This window comes from Benincasa hispida, chromosome 2 (assembly GCF_009727055.1).
Source record: "Benincasa hispida cultivar B227 chromosome 2, ASM972705v1, whole genome shotgun sequence".
Taxonomy (NCBI): Eukaryota; Viridiplantae; Streptophyta; class Magnoliopsida; order Cucurbitales; family Cucurbitaceae; genus Benincasa; species Benincasa hispida.
In genome coordinates this window covers 9,865,684-9,881,915 of record NC_052350.1, presented here as the reverse complement: position 1 = coordinate 9,881,915, position 16,232 = coordinate 9,865,684, and the positions used below count along the sequence as shown (strand labels likewise).

At 32.5% G+C, this 16,232-nt stretch overlaps 2 protein-coding genes across 2 annotated transcripts; one reads left to right on the top strand and one right to left on the bottom strand.

Annotated features, from left to right (window-relative positions):
* Positions 1–4,651: 4,651 nt before the first annotated feature.
* On the top strand, positions 4,652–5,518 carry LOC120071962 (NAC domain-containing protein 96-like). Its single transcript, XM_039024395.1, has one exon. The coding sequence runs from the start codon at positions 4,652–4,654 to the stop codon at positions 5,516–5,518; it is 867 nt and encodes a 288-aa protein (XP_038880323.1).
* A 4,571-nt stretch (positions 5,519–10,089) lies between these two features.
* Positions 10,090–12,296, bottom strand: LOC120071961. The gene is made up of 6 exons (XM_039024394.1): positions 12,034–12,296; positions 11,639–11,726; positions 11,315–11,524; positions 11,143–11,273; positions 10,698–11,001; positions 10,090–10,365 (listed from the first exon to the last, which is right to left on the bottom strand). The coding sequence occupies exons 1-6, from the start codon at positions 12,294–12,296 to the stop codon at positions 10,090–10,092; spliced, it is 1,272 nt and encodes a 423-aa protein (XP_038880322.1).
* Between the last annotated feature and the right edge of the window lie 3,936 nt (positions 12,297–16,232).

Genomic DNA, 16,232 nt, shown 5'->3' with positions numbered 1-16,232 from the left:
CCCTATATAAATCATATTTATATCCAATTTCCTCCAAATCAATGTATCTCATACATAAAGTTAATTATATCATATTTAATTAACTCGTTCAATTATATCATATATAATCGAACTCCCTTTTATCAATTTGAACATTTCAAATTGACCCAAAAACTAACTCTCAACTTGTATCCAAGCTATCAAGTGGACCTTATAGACCTATGGCTTGAAGCTCCAACGGTACGTGAATAGCTGACTAAACTCTTTAGTCACGATATCCACCATCCGTTAACTGCCAAGCATTCCACTAAAGACCGACAGTTGAATTCTTCTTGCCATGGATATATTTCTATGTCTATTGGATATAACCAATCATCAGTATGATGACCCTTCACATATGCTCGTAATTACAGCAGGCCAATTTACCGTTTTGCCCTGTAATTACATCTTCCTCCTTAAGTACCACTGATCCCTCTAATGAACAATACAATATAGTCGTACTATGTGTGAACACCTCTCGACCCATGAGAAGGTGCATGGCGCCACATCGTTCAAGCCCTGGAATCAACCCTTTAGGGAGCTATCTATCTACTTACCATGCCTCGGGGAAGAAGTGCATTCTATCTTGTGAAGCCGAATTCCCAACTCCAAATCAGAAGAATCCCTAAAATGGTAGGTTTGAGTCGGCGTTCTGGCCACTCACACCCATGCAAATCAAAGGACCGCCCTCAATGGCAGGAGTTCCCAACTCACTTAAGATTGAGGTCATGTTACCTATGGTCATCCTAGTGAAGTGAAGTCTCAGTTATGAACGGTGTTATATAACGAGACGTTAACACTTCGTGGTCAGGTCTTATACAAACTCTTTGTATAGGACGCCCCCACTTGCATATCCCCTACATGAATGATCAGGATCAGACCATCTGTGACAAGTCACAACACACTTGTGACAATTCCAAAAAGCGGGCCGCATCCATAGTGTTACCAAGATAAGGTTTTCCTTCGATATCCATATACTACAGACCATTTTGGTTATCACTCAAGACATGATCCACTTGTGTGTTACCGCATACATGCTTAAGTTACATACAGATAACCAGGGATATTAAGTTTATTGGTTTTGTGGTAAAATCTAAATGTGCAAAGTCAAGTAGTGAAGATTTATATTATACATCACAAGTGTTCGTACAAAGTTTTTTACAAACTACTGGACACGAGACTTTAGGGCACAAACCCCAACAGCTCTAATGGTACGTGAATAGCTGAGTAAACTCTTTAACCACGAGATCCACCATCCGTTAATTGTCAGGTATTCCACTAAAGACCAACAAATGAACTCTTCTTACCATAGATATATTTCTGTGTCCATCGGATATAACCAATCATCAGTACGATGACCCTTCACAGATGCTCGTAAGTACAGCTGGACCAATTTACCGTTTTACCCCTATAGTTACATCTCACTTCTTAAGTACCACTGATTCTCTAATGAACAATACAACATAGTCCAACTATGTGTGAACACCTCTCAGCCAAGAGAAGGTGTGTGGTGCCACGTTGTTCAAGCTCTGGAATCAGCCCTTAAGGGAGCTATCTATCTACTTACCCCTGCCTCGGGGAAGGAGTGAATTCTATATTGTGTAGCTGAGTTCCTAGCTCCAAATCAGACGAGTCGTCAAAATGGTAGGTTTAAATGGGCGACCTGGCCACTCACACCCATACAAATCAAAGGACTGCTCTCAATGGCAGGAGTTCCCAGCTCACTCAGGATTAAGGTCATGTTATCTATGGTCATCCTAGTGAAGTGAAGTCTTTGTCATGATCGGTATTATATATACGAGACATTAACACTTCATGGTTAGGTCTTATACAATCTCTTTGTATAGGATGCCCCCGCTTGCATGTCCTTTACAGGAATGATCAGGATTAGACCATCTGTGACATGTCACAACACTTGTGACCATTCCATAAAGCGGCCCGCATCCGTAGTGTTACCAGGATAAGGTTTCCCTCCAATATCCATATACTACAGACCATTTTGGGTATCACTCAAGACATGATCCACTTGTATGTCACCATATACATGCTTAAGTTACATACAGATAACCAGGGATTTTATGTTTGTTGGTTTGTGGTAAAGCAAATAAAACATGTAACTGAGCAAAATCAAAAATGTGAAGTAAATATCATGTATTATACAATACAAGCGTTCGTACAAACTGTTTACAAACTACAGGACACGAGACTTTAGGGCATCAATCCCAAAGTAACTACCTCTCGTTTCTTTTGGGTAACCTACAAATAGGCACAAGTTTAAACGAGGATCCAAACTTCTTAGGATTTGCCTCAAGCACGTGTGTGGGCAACCCCAAATCCTAAAATGGCGTAGACTATCTTTACGACCATTCCATAATTCCAAAGGTGTTTTAGAAACAATCTTAGATGTAACACAATACAAAATATAGGTCGCATGAATTAGGTTGTAACATCTTGAGTTTTTAGAAAAATTTAAATTAATTATCGCAAATTATTGAGTTTTGGTTTCCCTAATCTTTGGAATTTGGAATCAAATTGTTGCCGTTGAAGAAGCTTTATGTGTTATGTGGATTCTTTGAGTAGAGTTTTAAATTAATTGGAAGGGATAATTGAATTATTTGGATAAGAATTTTGATTTTTGTGAAATTTGAAAGGGAAAAGAGGAAATTATGGTTTTAAAATTCTACTCCTTTAATTTTGAAATTTGGATCCAAAATTTAAGTAAAGAATTAGGAGAAGATTTGTAAATTTGGATTTAAGTTAATTTGAAAACTTAGAATTTAATTTTGGGATTTAGGATTTTTGGAAGTAAGTGATTTAAAGTTGGGGAATTTTTTGAGGTTTATTTAATTAATTAGAGAAGAGGTGAAAGATTTGAGTTTGATGTGATATATTTTTCAAGCAAAAGAAAAAGATAAATAAATATATATATATATATATATATATATATATATATATATAAATTATTTATATATTATAATTTAGGAGGAAATTTTAGAAAGGGTTTTATTTAGATTTATTTGAATTTGGTTTTGGTTTAGGAAGGAATTTGATTAGGAAAAGAAAAGGCAAAAACTTCGATATTTTTTGTTTTTTTATTATATTTCTCTTATTTCTTAATTATGTTATAAATATATATTAGTTTTAACTTTTAATTTTAAATTTAAGTTGATGTCATTTAAGATAGATGACTTGAATTTTAAATAATATTACAAATCAAATTTGAGCAACATATGAATGATACAAACAATTGTACAATTGTTGTACTTGTATTTGATAACATAAACATTTTATAATTATCTTTATATTTTAAAGCATGTTATACATAGTTGAATTACAATCTATAAAATAAAAAAAAAATATATAAGAAAAATACTAGAAACGGGAAACAAGAAATAGTTTTCAAACAAGATTCTATTTCTTTTTCTTTCTCTTTTTTTCAGGAAATAAGAAATAGAAATGGTTATCAAATATATTCCTAATTTTAGTTCATAAAAAATAAGAAATTGAAAACAAAGAACAAAGAACAAGAAGCGGAAAATGAAAAACGAGAACGTTATTAAGTGAGTCTAATTTGAACCACATGACACTGAAAAGACACTATAGTACGTGAGTATATAAGGTGAGATGAGAATTAGGATGAATGTATCATTCAATTAAGATTGTGTGATTAAAAAAAAAAAAAAAAGTACACTTTGGAAGAGTTCTCATTATCTAAATTTTTATTAAAAAGTATATTTATTCATATTTTCAAACAATTTTAGCTTTAAATATTTAGACCGTTTAAAAAGACTTTTAAGTTATATATATTTTCTTAAAATGAAAAATGAGAATTGATGTGAAAATGAAGTGTAAAATAAGAAGATATTTTAAAAATTGTTTACCACGTTCATTTTTTATTTTTAACATTTTAAAAACATTTATATAATAGAAAATTCATAGAAAAAAATTATATTATAAATTTTTGGGTTTTTAATTTTTAATTAACTTTAAAATTAAATTAGATCTTGATTGAATTAAATTGGGGATAGATTTTATTGGTTTAATCATATATTTGTGGATTGAAAAAGTATAACTTAAATCTTAATGTGCCTTCGTCTCAAAATAAAAATAAATAAATAAAAAATAAAGTCGACGTGATAAGTAAGCTGAAAAAAAGGTATAAATAAGAAAGTATGAAATTAAATGCCAAATATTTTCAAACTCTTTTTCTCACAAGTAATAATTTCTCTCCCGAGTCCTCCCACACCCGAAAAGCTCTCTGTTTCTCCCTTCACCGCTACCTTTTCTTCACGCTGCTGCCATCCACCGAACAACGCCACCCCCTCGCCGCCGTCCACGACGCCAGTGCTGCCGTCCACCAAACAACTCCACCCCTCGCCACCGTCCACGCCACCAGTCCACGGTAAGAATTTTTTAACGAAGTTGCTTTGTATTCTCTATATATTTACGAATTTTGACGTATTATTTAAACAAAATATAAAAAAGGAAAATGAACCGTCAAAATCAAAACAGAGTTTCCTTCAATTGGCGCCAAAAACATTTAGGGTTCGTTCTTTTCTTTTCTTTTGAAGACCAATAATTTTTTTTTCTTTACTTTGCAGCTTCCAACTGCCTGAGAATCAAGAGATCCATGATGATAAATCCAAGCATGCTTCCTATTGGCTTCACCTTCTCTCCCACCGATGAAGAATTATTGAGTTTCTATCTTTTTCACAAGATTGTTGGAGATTTCATTCCCCCAATTGTGCTACAAGTCATCGACCTTTATAATGAAGAACCTTCTCAAATATGGCAACGATGTGGAGGGATTGATGGTCAAGATATCTACTTCTTCACCAATCTCAAGAAGAAGAAGTCTCGAGTTATTAGAAAAGTCGGCTCTAATGGGGCCACTTGGAGTGGTGAGAACAAGGCTAATATGGTGTTTTCTTCCATCAACAATGCCTTGATTGGTAGTGTTAAACGGTTCCACTATGAAAACTCTAAAGTGAAGCTTAATGATAATCACTCTTGGATCATGTATGAATACACCCTTCATCCTACTTTTGTACCAAAAGGGGTAGTACATGATTCCTTCGTACTTTGTAAGCTTCGAAACAAAATTTTGAAAAAAGAGAAAAGGGCATTATCCACAGCAATACAAACATCATTTTTTCCCAATTGGCCAATACCTACTGCAACACGAATGAAAATACATGATGATCCGAATCCCAAACGCAGAAGATTGGAAGAACAAGTAGTTGGTCGTTTAGAAAATGAACTTTGCATTGATCAGATTAATTTTGAAAACCAATTTTGTGTCAATACGAAGCGATTTACTGAAGATGACATCCAACAACTTATGCATGGATACAATTTGGAATCACCTCACATTCAGGAGGATATCATTCAACCTTTGAATATAGACATTCAAACTGAAATGATATTGAGAAACCAATGTTATGACGTGGAGCCTACTAGTAAATGGTACGTAAAACAATTTTACTTTGATTCATATTAAAATTACTTCGCTTTTTATATATATGTTGCCTATAAAAAGAGTTTATTCATTAATAATGTTCTAAAGAAAAATGTTAATTTTTCTTATAGTCCAACAATGCGAATGGAATCACACGATCTATATAATCCAATTGACATAGTAATGTTGAAAAAAGATATCCACACGAGACTTCAACAAATATTCAACAATATGGAATTTTCAAAAGGAGAAAAAGATTCAAATTATGATCATGAAATATGGTACGTATAACGCATTCTTATTTTCATTTGTGTATATTGATAATTTCTTCATTTTTTTCTATAATTGTATTTCGAAAGATTTTAATTTTTTAGATGTGAAATTGTTATAATCTTAACAATGCCTTTAAAGAAAGATTTTAATTTTTCTTATAGTCCAACAATGCAAAAGAAAGCACTTGATCAAGACGATTTAATTGATGAAGATACATTATTTACAAAAGAACTTGGGATGGAACTTCAACAATGCAATGATATGGCTCCTTCAAATGAAGAAAAAGATTTAAATTATGATAATGAATGGTATTGGAGTGGTCGTCCAACTTTTTCATAGCATATTCTACATGTGAGTTTAATTTGCTCTCCATAAACATTTTAATTCATAATTTTTATTTTTATTCACCATTTTCACAAATCCATAATTTTGTAGATGTGATCGTTTGTTGCATCATGTCATCATTCAACTTGGAGCAGATGAAATTTGTCATTTGTATAATTTTTCTATTGTTTTTAGTTTAGATGACACGTGTAAATGTCGATCTTTCTATTGATTTAGTTTAGAGATGACACGTGTAAATGACGTTTATTGTACAATATCTTATTTAATATAATTATTATTGGGTTGAGTTAGATGATGAGGGTGCTAAAGATTGTGCCAGATTGGAATATTTGGGTGCACCTACTGATTTCTTATGACCAATAATTAATTTTGGTGAAAAAATTAGTATTTTCTTAATTACATGTCACCCCTCTAATTTTGTTAATAAATATTGTGATTAAGTAAATGAATCTTTTCTTTATATATATAAATCAAAATAAGTGAATCTTAATCCTAATTTCTTACTTTTTTTTTTTTTAATGCTTTCAAACAAATAATTTGTTTGTACAAATTTTTTTCTAAATTTCTGAAGCAACACTTATAACATTTCCATGAATAAGCTAATGACATTGAATTTGTCCTTGATGCAAACACATAGTTTAGTTCTAGAAATAATTTCAAATCCACATGCCCTTATTTTTTTTAAAAAAATTAAAACCACCCTGACTTACTAATTCTTTTTCAAGATTAGAATAAGTAAATTAATAAGAATATATATATATATATATGGAAAGAAACGATCTCTAGTACTCCTTAACCATATGGCTTGTTTATAAAAGGTTCATATTCTTCTTTTAAAAGTTGTAATTTAATTTTTGACTTTTCCTAACGTTTCAAAATAGTTAGAACCAAAATTTGAGACTAATCGGTACTAAATAAATATAACACTAAACTTTTTCTTTCCTACTATAGAAAAAATAGCTTCTTTTCTTTTTAGTCCAACAATTGTGAGATGGAAGGATAAACCTCTAGCGATTGAGCTAAGTTTATTTTATCAATTTATTATTTTAATTCAATTAGTTAATTGTTGTAGAGTAACTTACTAAATGAATGTCTTAAAATATTTGTGTGCGATTTATTTTCACATTGTGCTAAATTATCTTGGTGTTAGAAAAAAAAATGTAATGAAATCTTTAATTTTAAAATAATAGACAATTCTGAGATAGTTTAAACCACACTTCGAAGTTTGAATATTGTTTAAATAAATTTTAAACCGTAATTTTAAAATATTAATGTTTAAATAAGGTCTTTTTAGTGGGATGCATAAGTTAGATGACTATGAAATAACTAATAAATAATGTTTATATCTAAATGAATTTAAATTATTTTCTCTAAATTGTTGGATTTTATTTTCTATTTTGTATTTTGTATTTGATTTTTAAACCTTTATTGAATGAATTAAATTGAAGATGATTTAAATCTTATTGAATTGGTTTGATTTTTTTAGGTTGAAATTGAATATGATTTAATTCTAATTGGGTTAACTAGTTTAGAGAAATTATTTTGAAATACAAAACTGTTATTACTTTAAAATTAGTTCAAATTATTTAATTCTTATCATTAATGTATTGTAAAAAGTTTTTTTAAAAAAAATACAGATTGATTACTCTCTCCCTCTCTTCTTCTTCCTTCACCACCACCTGACATTTTTTTCTTATTTATATTGTTCTTTTTAATTAATAAAATAAAAATAACATGATGATTCAATCATGCTTTCTATTGGCTACACCTTCTCTCCCACTAATGAAGAATTATTGAGTTTCTATCTTTTTTCACAAGATTGTTGGAGATTTCATTTATCATACAATGTAGAGGGATTGATGCCAAGTGTTGGGTTATTTAATCTTTTCTAGACCAATTACTCAAGATCAAACTGAGATGATGAAGAAATGATTGAGAAAGGCTCTACCAAATCCTCGATGCTAGATACTCGATACTCGATTAGTTTCTACTCGATACTCGATGAAAATCTCCTATCCTCAACGAGTTTCTGTTCTTTGCTCGATGGAACACGATGAGTGTTGATCTATACTCGACTCTACTCCGTGAGTTTTGATCTTTACTCGAAACAACTCGAAGATAAAAATGTCTGACTCGATGCTACTCAATAGAAGAAATCGATGCGCGATTCAACTCGATACTCTGAAATCGATATGATTTGATAACAAGATTATGTTTACGCGATTTACAAAAAGATTGATGTCGATAGAAAGAAGAAGATCCAGAGAAGAAGAAGAAGAAACACACAGGATTATGTGGTTCGTCCAATATGCCTACATCCACGGGAAGATTCACATTCTTTTCACTTTGAAGATTGCTTATAACTTGTTTCGTTCATAGAAAAATAGAAATTATGAACTACTTTTTTTTTTCTGATCAATGGTATTTATAACATATACCAACAGACCATTACAAGATAAATTTACTTAGAAACTAAACTAGCTGAGGTATTTGAGTCACAGTTTCTTCAAATTCTCCACCTTGACTCTAATGCCTTGCAATCTTCTGATCTTCCTGATTCTGACCATTCTGACTACCCTGTGTCTAGAAGTTCGAAACCAACCTGTTCTAGACATTTGACCAATTTAAGTTTCGAAACTTGCTTTGTCAACATGTCAGCTACATTCTCTGATGTGTGAACCTTTAAGATTTCTATTTCCCCCGTCTCTACTTTGTCTCTGATGAAATGATACTTTATATCAATGTGCTTAGTTCTAGAGTGGTATTGTGGATTTTAGGATAAATAGATAGCACTTTGGTTGTCACAATAGAGTTTTACCACTGTTTGATCTATTCTGAAGTCTTTGAGCAATCCCTTATGCCACAATGCCTCTTTAATTGCTTCTGTTAAAGCCATATACTCAGCTTCTATTGTAGATAAAGTTACTATAGGTTGTATGGTTGCTTTTAGCTGATTAGATTAAGACCATAAAGGAATAGGTAACCTGTTATGGACCTCATTTTTTCCAAATCACCAGCATAGTCAGCATCCACATATCCATATAATTCTAATTTTGGTTTAGCTGATTTTTGGTAGACTAGTCTTGAGTTTTTAGACCAAACTAAGTATCTTAGGATCCATTTAGTAGCCTCTCAGTGTCTCTTACCTAGGTTAGACATATATCTACTAACAAGGTTAGTTGAATATGAGAGATCAGGTATGGTAGAAATCATTAAATACATTAGGCTTCCGACTGGCTGACTATAGGGTATAACTGACATCTGTTTTTTATATTCTTAGTTAGAATCTTTAGGAGAGTTGCCTGAGGATAATTTGAAGTGCTAAGCAATAGGCAAGCTTAAATGGTTAGCATCATTCATATTGAACTTTTTTAGGATCTTCTCACAATAGTTAAACTGATTGATGCTTAAAACAAAATCCTCCTTGTTCTTTAGGATTTCAATTCCTAGGATCTTGCTTGCTTCTCCTAAGTCCCTCATATCAAACTCTCTTTTTAAGAGGTTAGATCTTCCTTGGACCTATCTGCCAGTAACATATCATCCACATATATGAGTAGGTAAACCTTGTCCTTGTAGAAACCTGTATTTACATAAACACATATGTCAAATGAACTTCTTTTGAATCTAATGCTAGAAATATAGTCATTGAACCTTCTATATCAACACCTAGGTGGTTGTTTTAACCCGTATATCGACTTATTGAGTAAACAATAGAGATTTTCTTTTTCTTTAACTTCAAATCCCTTAGATTGCATCATATAGATTGTCTCTTCTAGATGTCCATGAAGGAAGGCAGTTTTCACATCTAGTTGATACAATTCTAAGTTATTTTGAGCAACCAAGGATAAGAGAAGTCTTATGGAGATTTGTTTGACAACTAGAGAGAAAATTTCTAAGTATTCTGTTCCTTCTCTTTGAGTAAATCCCTTTGCAACTAACTTTGCCTTATACCTAGATTTCTTATCACAAGATGCACATTCCTTAAGTTTGAAAACTCATTTAGAGGCAACTGGTTTATAACCATTAGGTAAAGGAACTAAAGACCAAGTATCATTCACATTTAGTGAATGCATTTCCTCATTCATAGCTTCTATCCAATCCCTTGCATCAGTACAACTTGTTGCTTCTTCAAAGGTTGCTGGTTCTTGGTTAGTAGAAGCCACAACAACATTTAGAACCAAATTCATATAGTTCATTTTAGTATAACTAGCTGGAGGGGTAATGGTTCTCCTTTGTCCATCCCTAGCTAAGACATACTGACTCAAGTCTGGCTGCTCATTAACAGTCACCTCTTGTTACTTTACGTCTTCCTTAACTTCTCCTGTGTCACTAGGTAGGTTAGATTCTGTTGGTTGCTCAGTAGGTAACTCCACCTAAATTTATGTGGTAGATTATTCACCTTCATCCTCAAGTCTTTTCTTCTTTTGCATAAACATCTCATCTTCTCTAAATGTGACGTCTCTGCTAATTATGAACTTCCTCTCTACTGGATGTCATATTTTATATCCTTTGACACTCTCTGTAAAGCTTACAAACATGCACTTAACTGCTTTGGCTTTCAACTTTCCTTATTTTAGTGAACAACTCCTACACACCCAAAAACCTTAAGATTGTCTAAATTAGGAGGATGATTAGTCCACATCTCCTCAGGGGTAAGCAACTCTAGGGATGTGTGAGGGCATCTATTCAAGGTATACACTATGTAGGCTACAGCTTCTGCCCAATAGTTTTCACTTAGGATAGCATCAGAAAGCAAACATCTTACCATTTCCATTATAGTTCCGTTTAACCTCTCAGCAACCCCATTCTGTTGAGGTGTATACCTCACAGTTCTACACCTAGATATACCATCCTCACTACAGTATTTGTCAAAGTCTTCATTGCAAAACTCAAGCCCATTGTTGGTTCTAAAGTATTTTAACCTTTTAGATGTTTATGTTTCTATCATAGCTTTTCATTCTTTAAACTTCCCAAAAACTTGGTCCTTAGTTTTAAGAAAGTTTATCCAGCTTTTCCTAGAAAAGTCATCTATAAAGGTTAGAAAATACCTTGAGCCACTAAGGCTTGGTGTAGGAGATGGTCCCCATAGGTCAAAATAAACATAATCCAATGTTTCTTTGGTGGTATGTTGAGATTTTGTGAAGCTTTGTCTGGTTGCTTTCCCTAAAATACAGTATTCCTACAAGGAAAGATGCTCACTGATCCCTTTGGACAGTACACCTTATTTAGACAGTGCTTGCATCCCTTTTCACTGATATGGGATAGTCTTTTGTGCCACAAGTCTGCCTCTGTCAAGCTTGTTGTTGAAACAGTGTAGGCACTAGTCATCATCTCTACTCCTCTTACTATATAGAGGTCATTGACCCTTTCACCAACCAACACTACCTTAGAATCCTTAATCACCTCTAGGATTCCATCTTTTCCTCTACACTTACACACAATGGAGTCGAGCATACCCAAAGATATCAAATTTCTCTTGAGTAAAGGTACATGTCTCACATTTCTGAGAAGCTTGATTGATCCATCCTTTAGCTTTAAAGGTACTGAACCAACCCCTTTGATTTTGATGACTTCATTGTTCCCCATGTACACAGATTCTCCATCCACATCCTTGTAGGTACTAAACCAAAGTCTGAAAGGTGTCATATGATAGGTACAACTAAAGTCAAGTACCTAGTCATATTTCCCAAGATGACTTATTTGGTTGGTTTTGTTTCTAGTAGAGGCTAAGGCATCAAAATAGAAGTAAGACCCTTCAATCACTGAAGCTTCTGGTTATTCTCCTTTCTGATCCTTCTCTTTTTCCTATTTTTTTCCATTTTAAACTGTAGCAATCCCTCATTAAGTGTTCTTTCTTCTTGCAGTAATTACATCTCATCTTGGTTTAGGGTTTATACTCTTCATCAGACTGATTTTTAGTCACTTTAGACTGATTCTACTTCCCTTCTGCACCAGGCTGTTCCTTTTTTATTGACTGAAGCTCCAACTCTCTAGTTCTCAATGCTGAAATAATGGCATCAATGGTAACTGACTCTCTGCCATATTTCAAGGCATTCTTTACCTCCTTATAGGTCTCGGGTAGAGAGTTCAACAAGACAAAGGCTTCATTCTCATCGCCAATCTTTTCGCTAAGGCTCTTGAACTCATAAACTATCCTTTTAAACTCATCCAAATTGTTTGACAGTGGTTTAACAGAATCCATCTTAAAAGTGAAGAATTTTTTCCTTAAGAGCATCTTGTTTGGGAGATCCTTAGTGGCAAAGAAACCTTCCAACTTGACCCATATCTTGTAAGTCGTGTCTTGATCGATCACCTGTCTCAAGATGCTGTCACTAAGATTAAGAACTTAAGTTCCATAGGTTGTAAGTTTCATATCTTCCCTTTCTTGACCTGTTAACGTAGGTGGCAGAGTCGACCAATCTAATAAGGCTTTATGAGTTTTCTATTGCCCAAGAATAGTTTTGATTTTGGTCTAACTTGACCCTGTTTTTTATTCTACAATTACCTAGTATTTATAGTTTTATCAACAATAACTACTACGAATCAAACAAGGGCAAATAAGGGATTTAGAAATTTGTGGTCATGTGCATGTTACGTGAGTTGCCATAAATCTTATTCATTGGCGATTTTGCCATTTTTCATAACGAAATCTTAAATTTTGCCATACGCTCCAATTCCTCTATTATTTAGTTGGGTTTATTTTATATGTAAAAGTCCATTGGGCCCTACCTAAAAAGAAGTTCCATTTGGCCCATTTTAATCCTTGTATTTAAGTTTCCTTTGATCTCATTGTATGTTGAGAAATCCTACTAAATTTCCACCATTTATCTCTCTAGATTTCTCCCCCTCTAAATGTTTTCACTATAAAATAAATTAGTAAGGTCCCATTTAGTAATCATTTTGTTTCTGTTTTTTGTTTTTTAGAATTAAACTTATAGACACTACTTCTATCTCTAAATTTCTCCGTTTGGTTATCTACTTTTTACCAGTGGTTTAAAAAGCTAAGTTAAAACTTGTAAAATAAATAATAATAATAATAATAATAATAATAATAACAGTTTTTAAAAACTTGTTTTTGTTTTTTAAATTTGACTAAAAATTCAACTATTGTATATAAGAAAAATGCAAATCGTAGTAAAAATGGAGAGGAAATATGCTTAATTTTCAAAAAACCAAAAACAAAAAACAAAATGATTACCAAATGAAGCCTAAATATTTGAAAATATTTGTGCTCGATTTATTGTCACATTGTGCAAAATTATTTTAGTGTTAGAAGATAAAAGTAAAATGTAATTACATTTTTAAAAGTTGAAAGGATAACTAGACACTAGTATAAATTTAGCCTTTGTTGACGGACAAAAAATGTCAAAAAAATGTCTACTTTGATGACAAAAAAAAGTCAAGAAAGCCAATATTAAGAAAATCTGACCATCAAGAAAACTGGTTTTCTTGACAGTAGAACCCCTTCTTGACAGTTTTGGCCATCAAGAAAGAGTACTTTGATGTTTTTTGTCCATCATCTATATGGAAAAATCGTCAAGAAAAATCATTTAATTGAAATTTTTTGAACGTCAAAGTACAATAATGTTGAAACTTTTTGTCCAAATATTTTTTAAAAACGTCATGAAAACTCTTTTTATTGATGTTTTTTGCGTGTCAAGAAAATTATTTTATTGTCTACGAACATATATTTTATTGTTGATTTTTGGATGTCAACTATACACTTTTGTTGACCGTTTTTACTCGTCAACTATGCCAATTTGAAAAAAAAAAAAAATTGAATCACAACTATATATAACTAATAGTTCCTAAAGTTGTATGTTACACAAAATTAACTAATACATCTCAAAACCAACTACACAACTCTGTAAATTTTCATTAATATATGTATATCGACTTCACACAACTAAACAAAATGTCTCAATTCTCCCAAACAACACTTACAAAAGAACTTAGCAATTCTCATATTGAATCATTTATATAAAATTAGCTAGCAAATGCAAACAACTATTGCAAAAACCCAACAAGCAATTCTCATATTGAATCACTATTACATATAAAATTAGCTACCAAGCACTTGCAAACTTGTAATTATACTAAAGTAATTAGATGTTTTGTTTTTTGTTTCACCCAAAAGGCCTCATATCAATGGAGATAGTCATTCCCACTTATATACCCACGATCCTTCTCTTATCTAACCAATGTGGGACTTTGGTCACATTCCCAATAGTAACGAATGAAACTAAATGTTGCAAGACTCAGTAAGCAGTTCTCATATTCAACCAGAATCATAAACAAAAATTTCATATATAATGTGATAAAGTCGATAATGTTTTACAAAGGAACTAAATACAAAGTTGGTAAAGTTTTTACAAAGAAACTGTATACAACAAGTTTTGCTCGATGAACTTTCAGATCACTACAAAACTGAGTCTCCACCTTGGACAACAGAGTTGAACACAGAAACCGTACAACAAGTGGAAGTACAAAATGAAAAACCAAGGAAATACATAATTAAAAAGAGGAATTCTTTCAAACGTATGTGATATTTATTCCACTTACTAGTACCTTTTGCACTATCACGAGGTAAGATCTCATCTCCCACTCATGTTAGCAGCTTCTCGTTACAGAGAATTAGAGAAATATTAGATAGAGGAATAATAGTCTTTGGTGAGTTCCTGCGTCTTGTGGCAGTCACTAGAGTTATTCCACTCGAATTATCGTAGATGGGAAGTTTTCAATAAGCAAGCACTGAATATGGTTTACAAGGTCCTAAAACATTAAATCTATATAATACAAATACTATTTATTTCTTGTAGATGTTAGACTTAAGAATTTTAAATTCCTTTTCTATATAAAACGGGTTTAGTTTTTCTTTAAGGAAAAAAATGGTTCAGTTAAAATATAAATACAAGTTGAAAAGAGTACAAGGCATAGCTTGAGGCCCTTTTTTCGGTACCTTGGGTTGCAGGTATTTCTAAATGTACAATTCCTCTACCTGCAAACATCCCTTGCAAGTCACCTGCACCTATTGTTCCCTTGTGGCCTTCAAAATCTTCATGTGTCACACCTCCCCGTGGACTCAAACCGGAGAGAGGCTCAACAAAGACCAAAAAGGGTCAAAGTATTTTAACTCAAACCTGTCAAAAATACCATGGAAGTATTAAACCACGCCAAAAGCCAAGAAGTTCCTCTCCATTCACCAAGTCAAATGCTACATTCAAGGGATTAAAAAGAATTAGAAATAGAGACAGACCCATATAATACAAACTACGAGATTTAGAACATAAATTCTAACATTTTGGACTTGATTTCATAACTTATATGATATAAGGTGAGCTTCAGACTTTTCAAGAAGTTGTATCATCTCTTGATACACCTTATTGAAAAGAAGCTACCAATAGTGAGCTAGAATTCATTTTACAAAATGATATTGAGTATTGGTTGATTTACCTCAAAGTAAATCAATAGGGAGTAAATGGATTTTTAAGAAAAAAACTGAAGACTGACAACATTATTGAGAAGTACAATACCCAGTTGTTATAGCTAAAGACTTTCATAAAAAAGAATGGCTATATTTCTTTTATACCTATACTTCAATGATGAGGATTACATTTATAAGGATGTGAAGAAGCTTTGACTCAAATAACTCAGATTTCTGTTTGTTTATAACTAACATTTGTAACGGCCAGTTGGTATATTCTTATAAATACCACTGATTTCAAATTCAAATAACAAAGTCATCATCATTTTCTTAGTTTTCTGCAAACATCAAAATCTGTAAGCAATCTTCATTAAGTAAAAAGATTTCAGATCTTCCCGTGGACGTAAGCAACTTTGCTGAACCATGAAAACATTGTGTCTATTTCTTCTTCCCTTATCTTTCTTGTTCAATCGAGTAATTCTTTATTGCAAATCGTGCGCCAATCATTTACATTTCAAATCACATCGAGCAATCAGATTATCGAGTCAATCATGCATCGATTCTTCGCTATCATGTAGCTCCGAGTACATCGCTTTCACCTTCGAATCACACCGAATATAGTTCAAGAACCGTCGAGTACGATTGAGTATTAGTTATGTTGTCATCGAGTTGCATCGAGGATTTAACAGAGACTAGTCAGACGAAGAAGGAAAT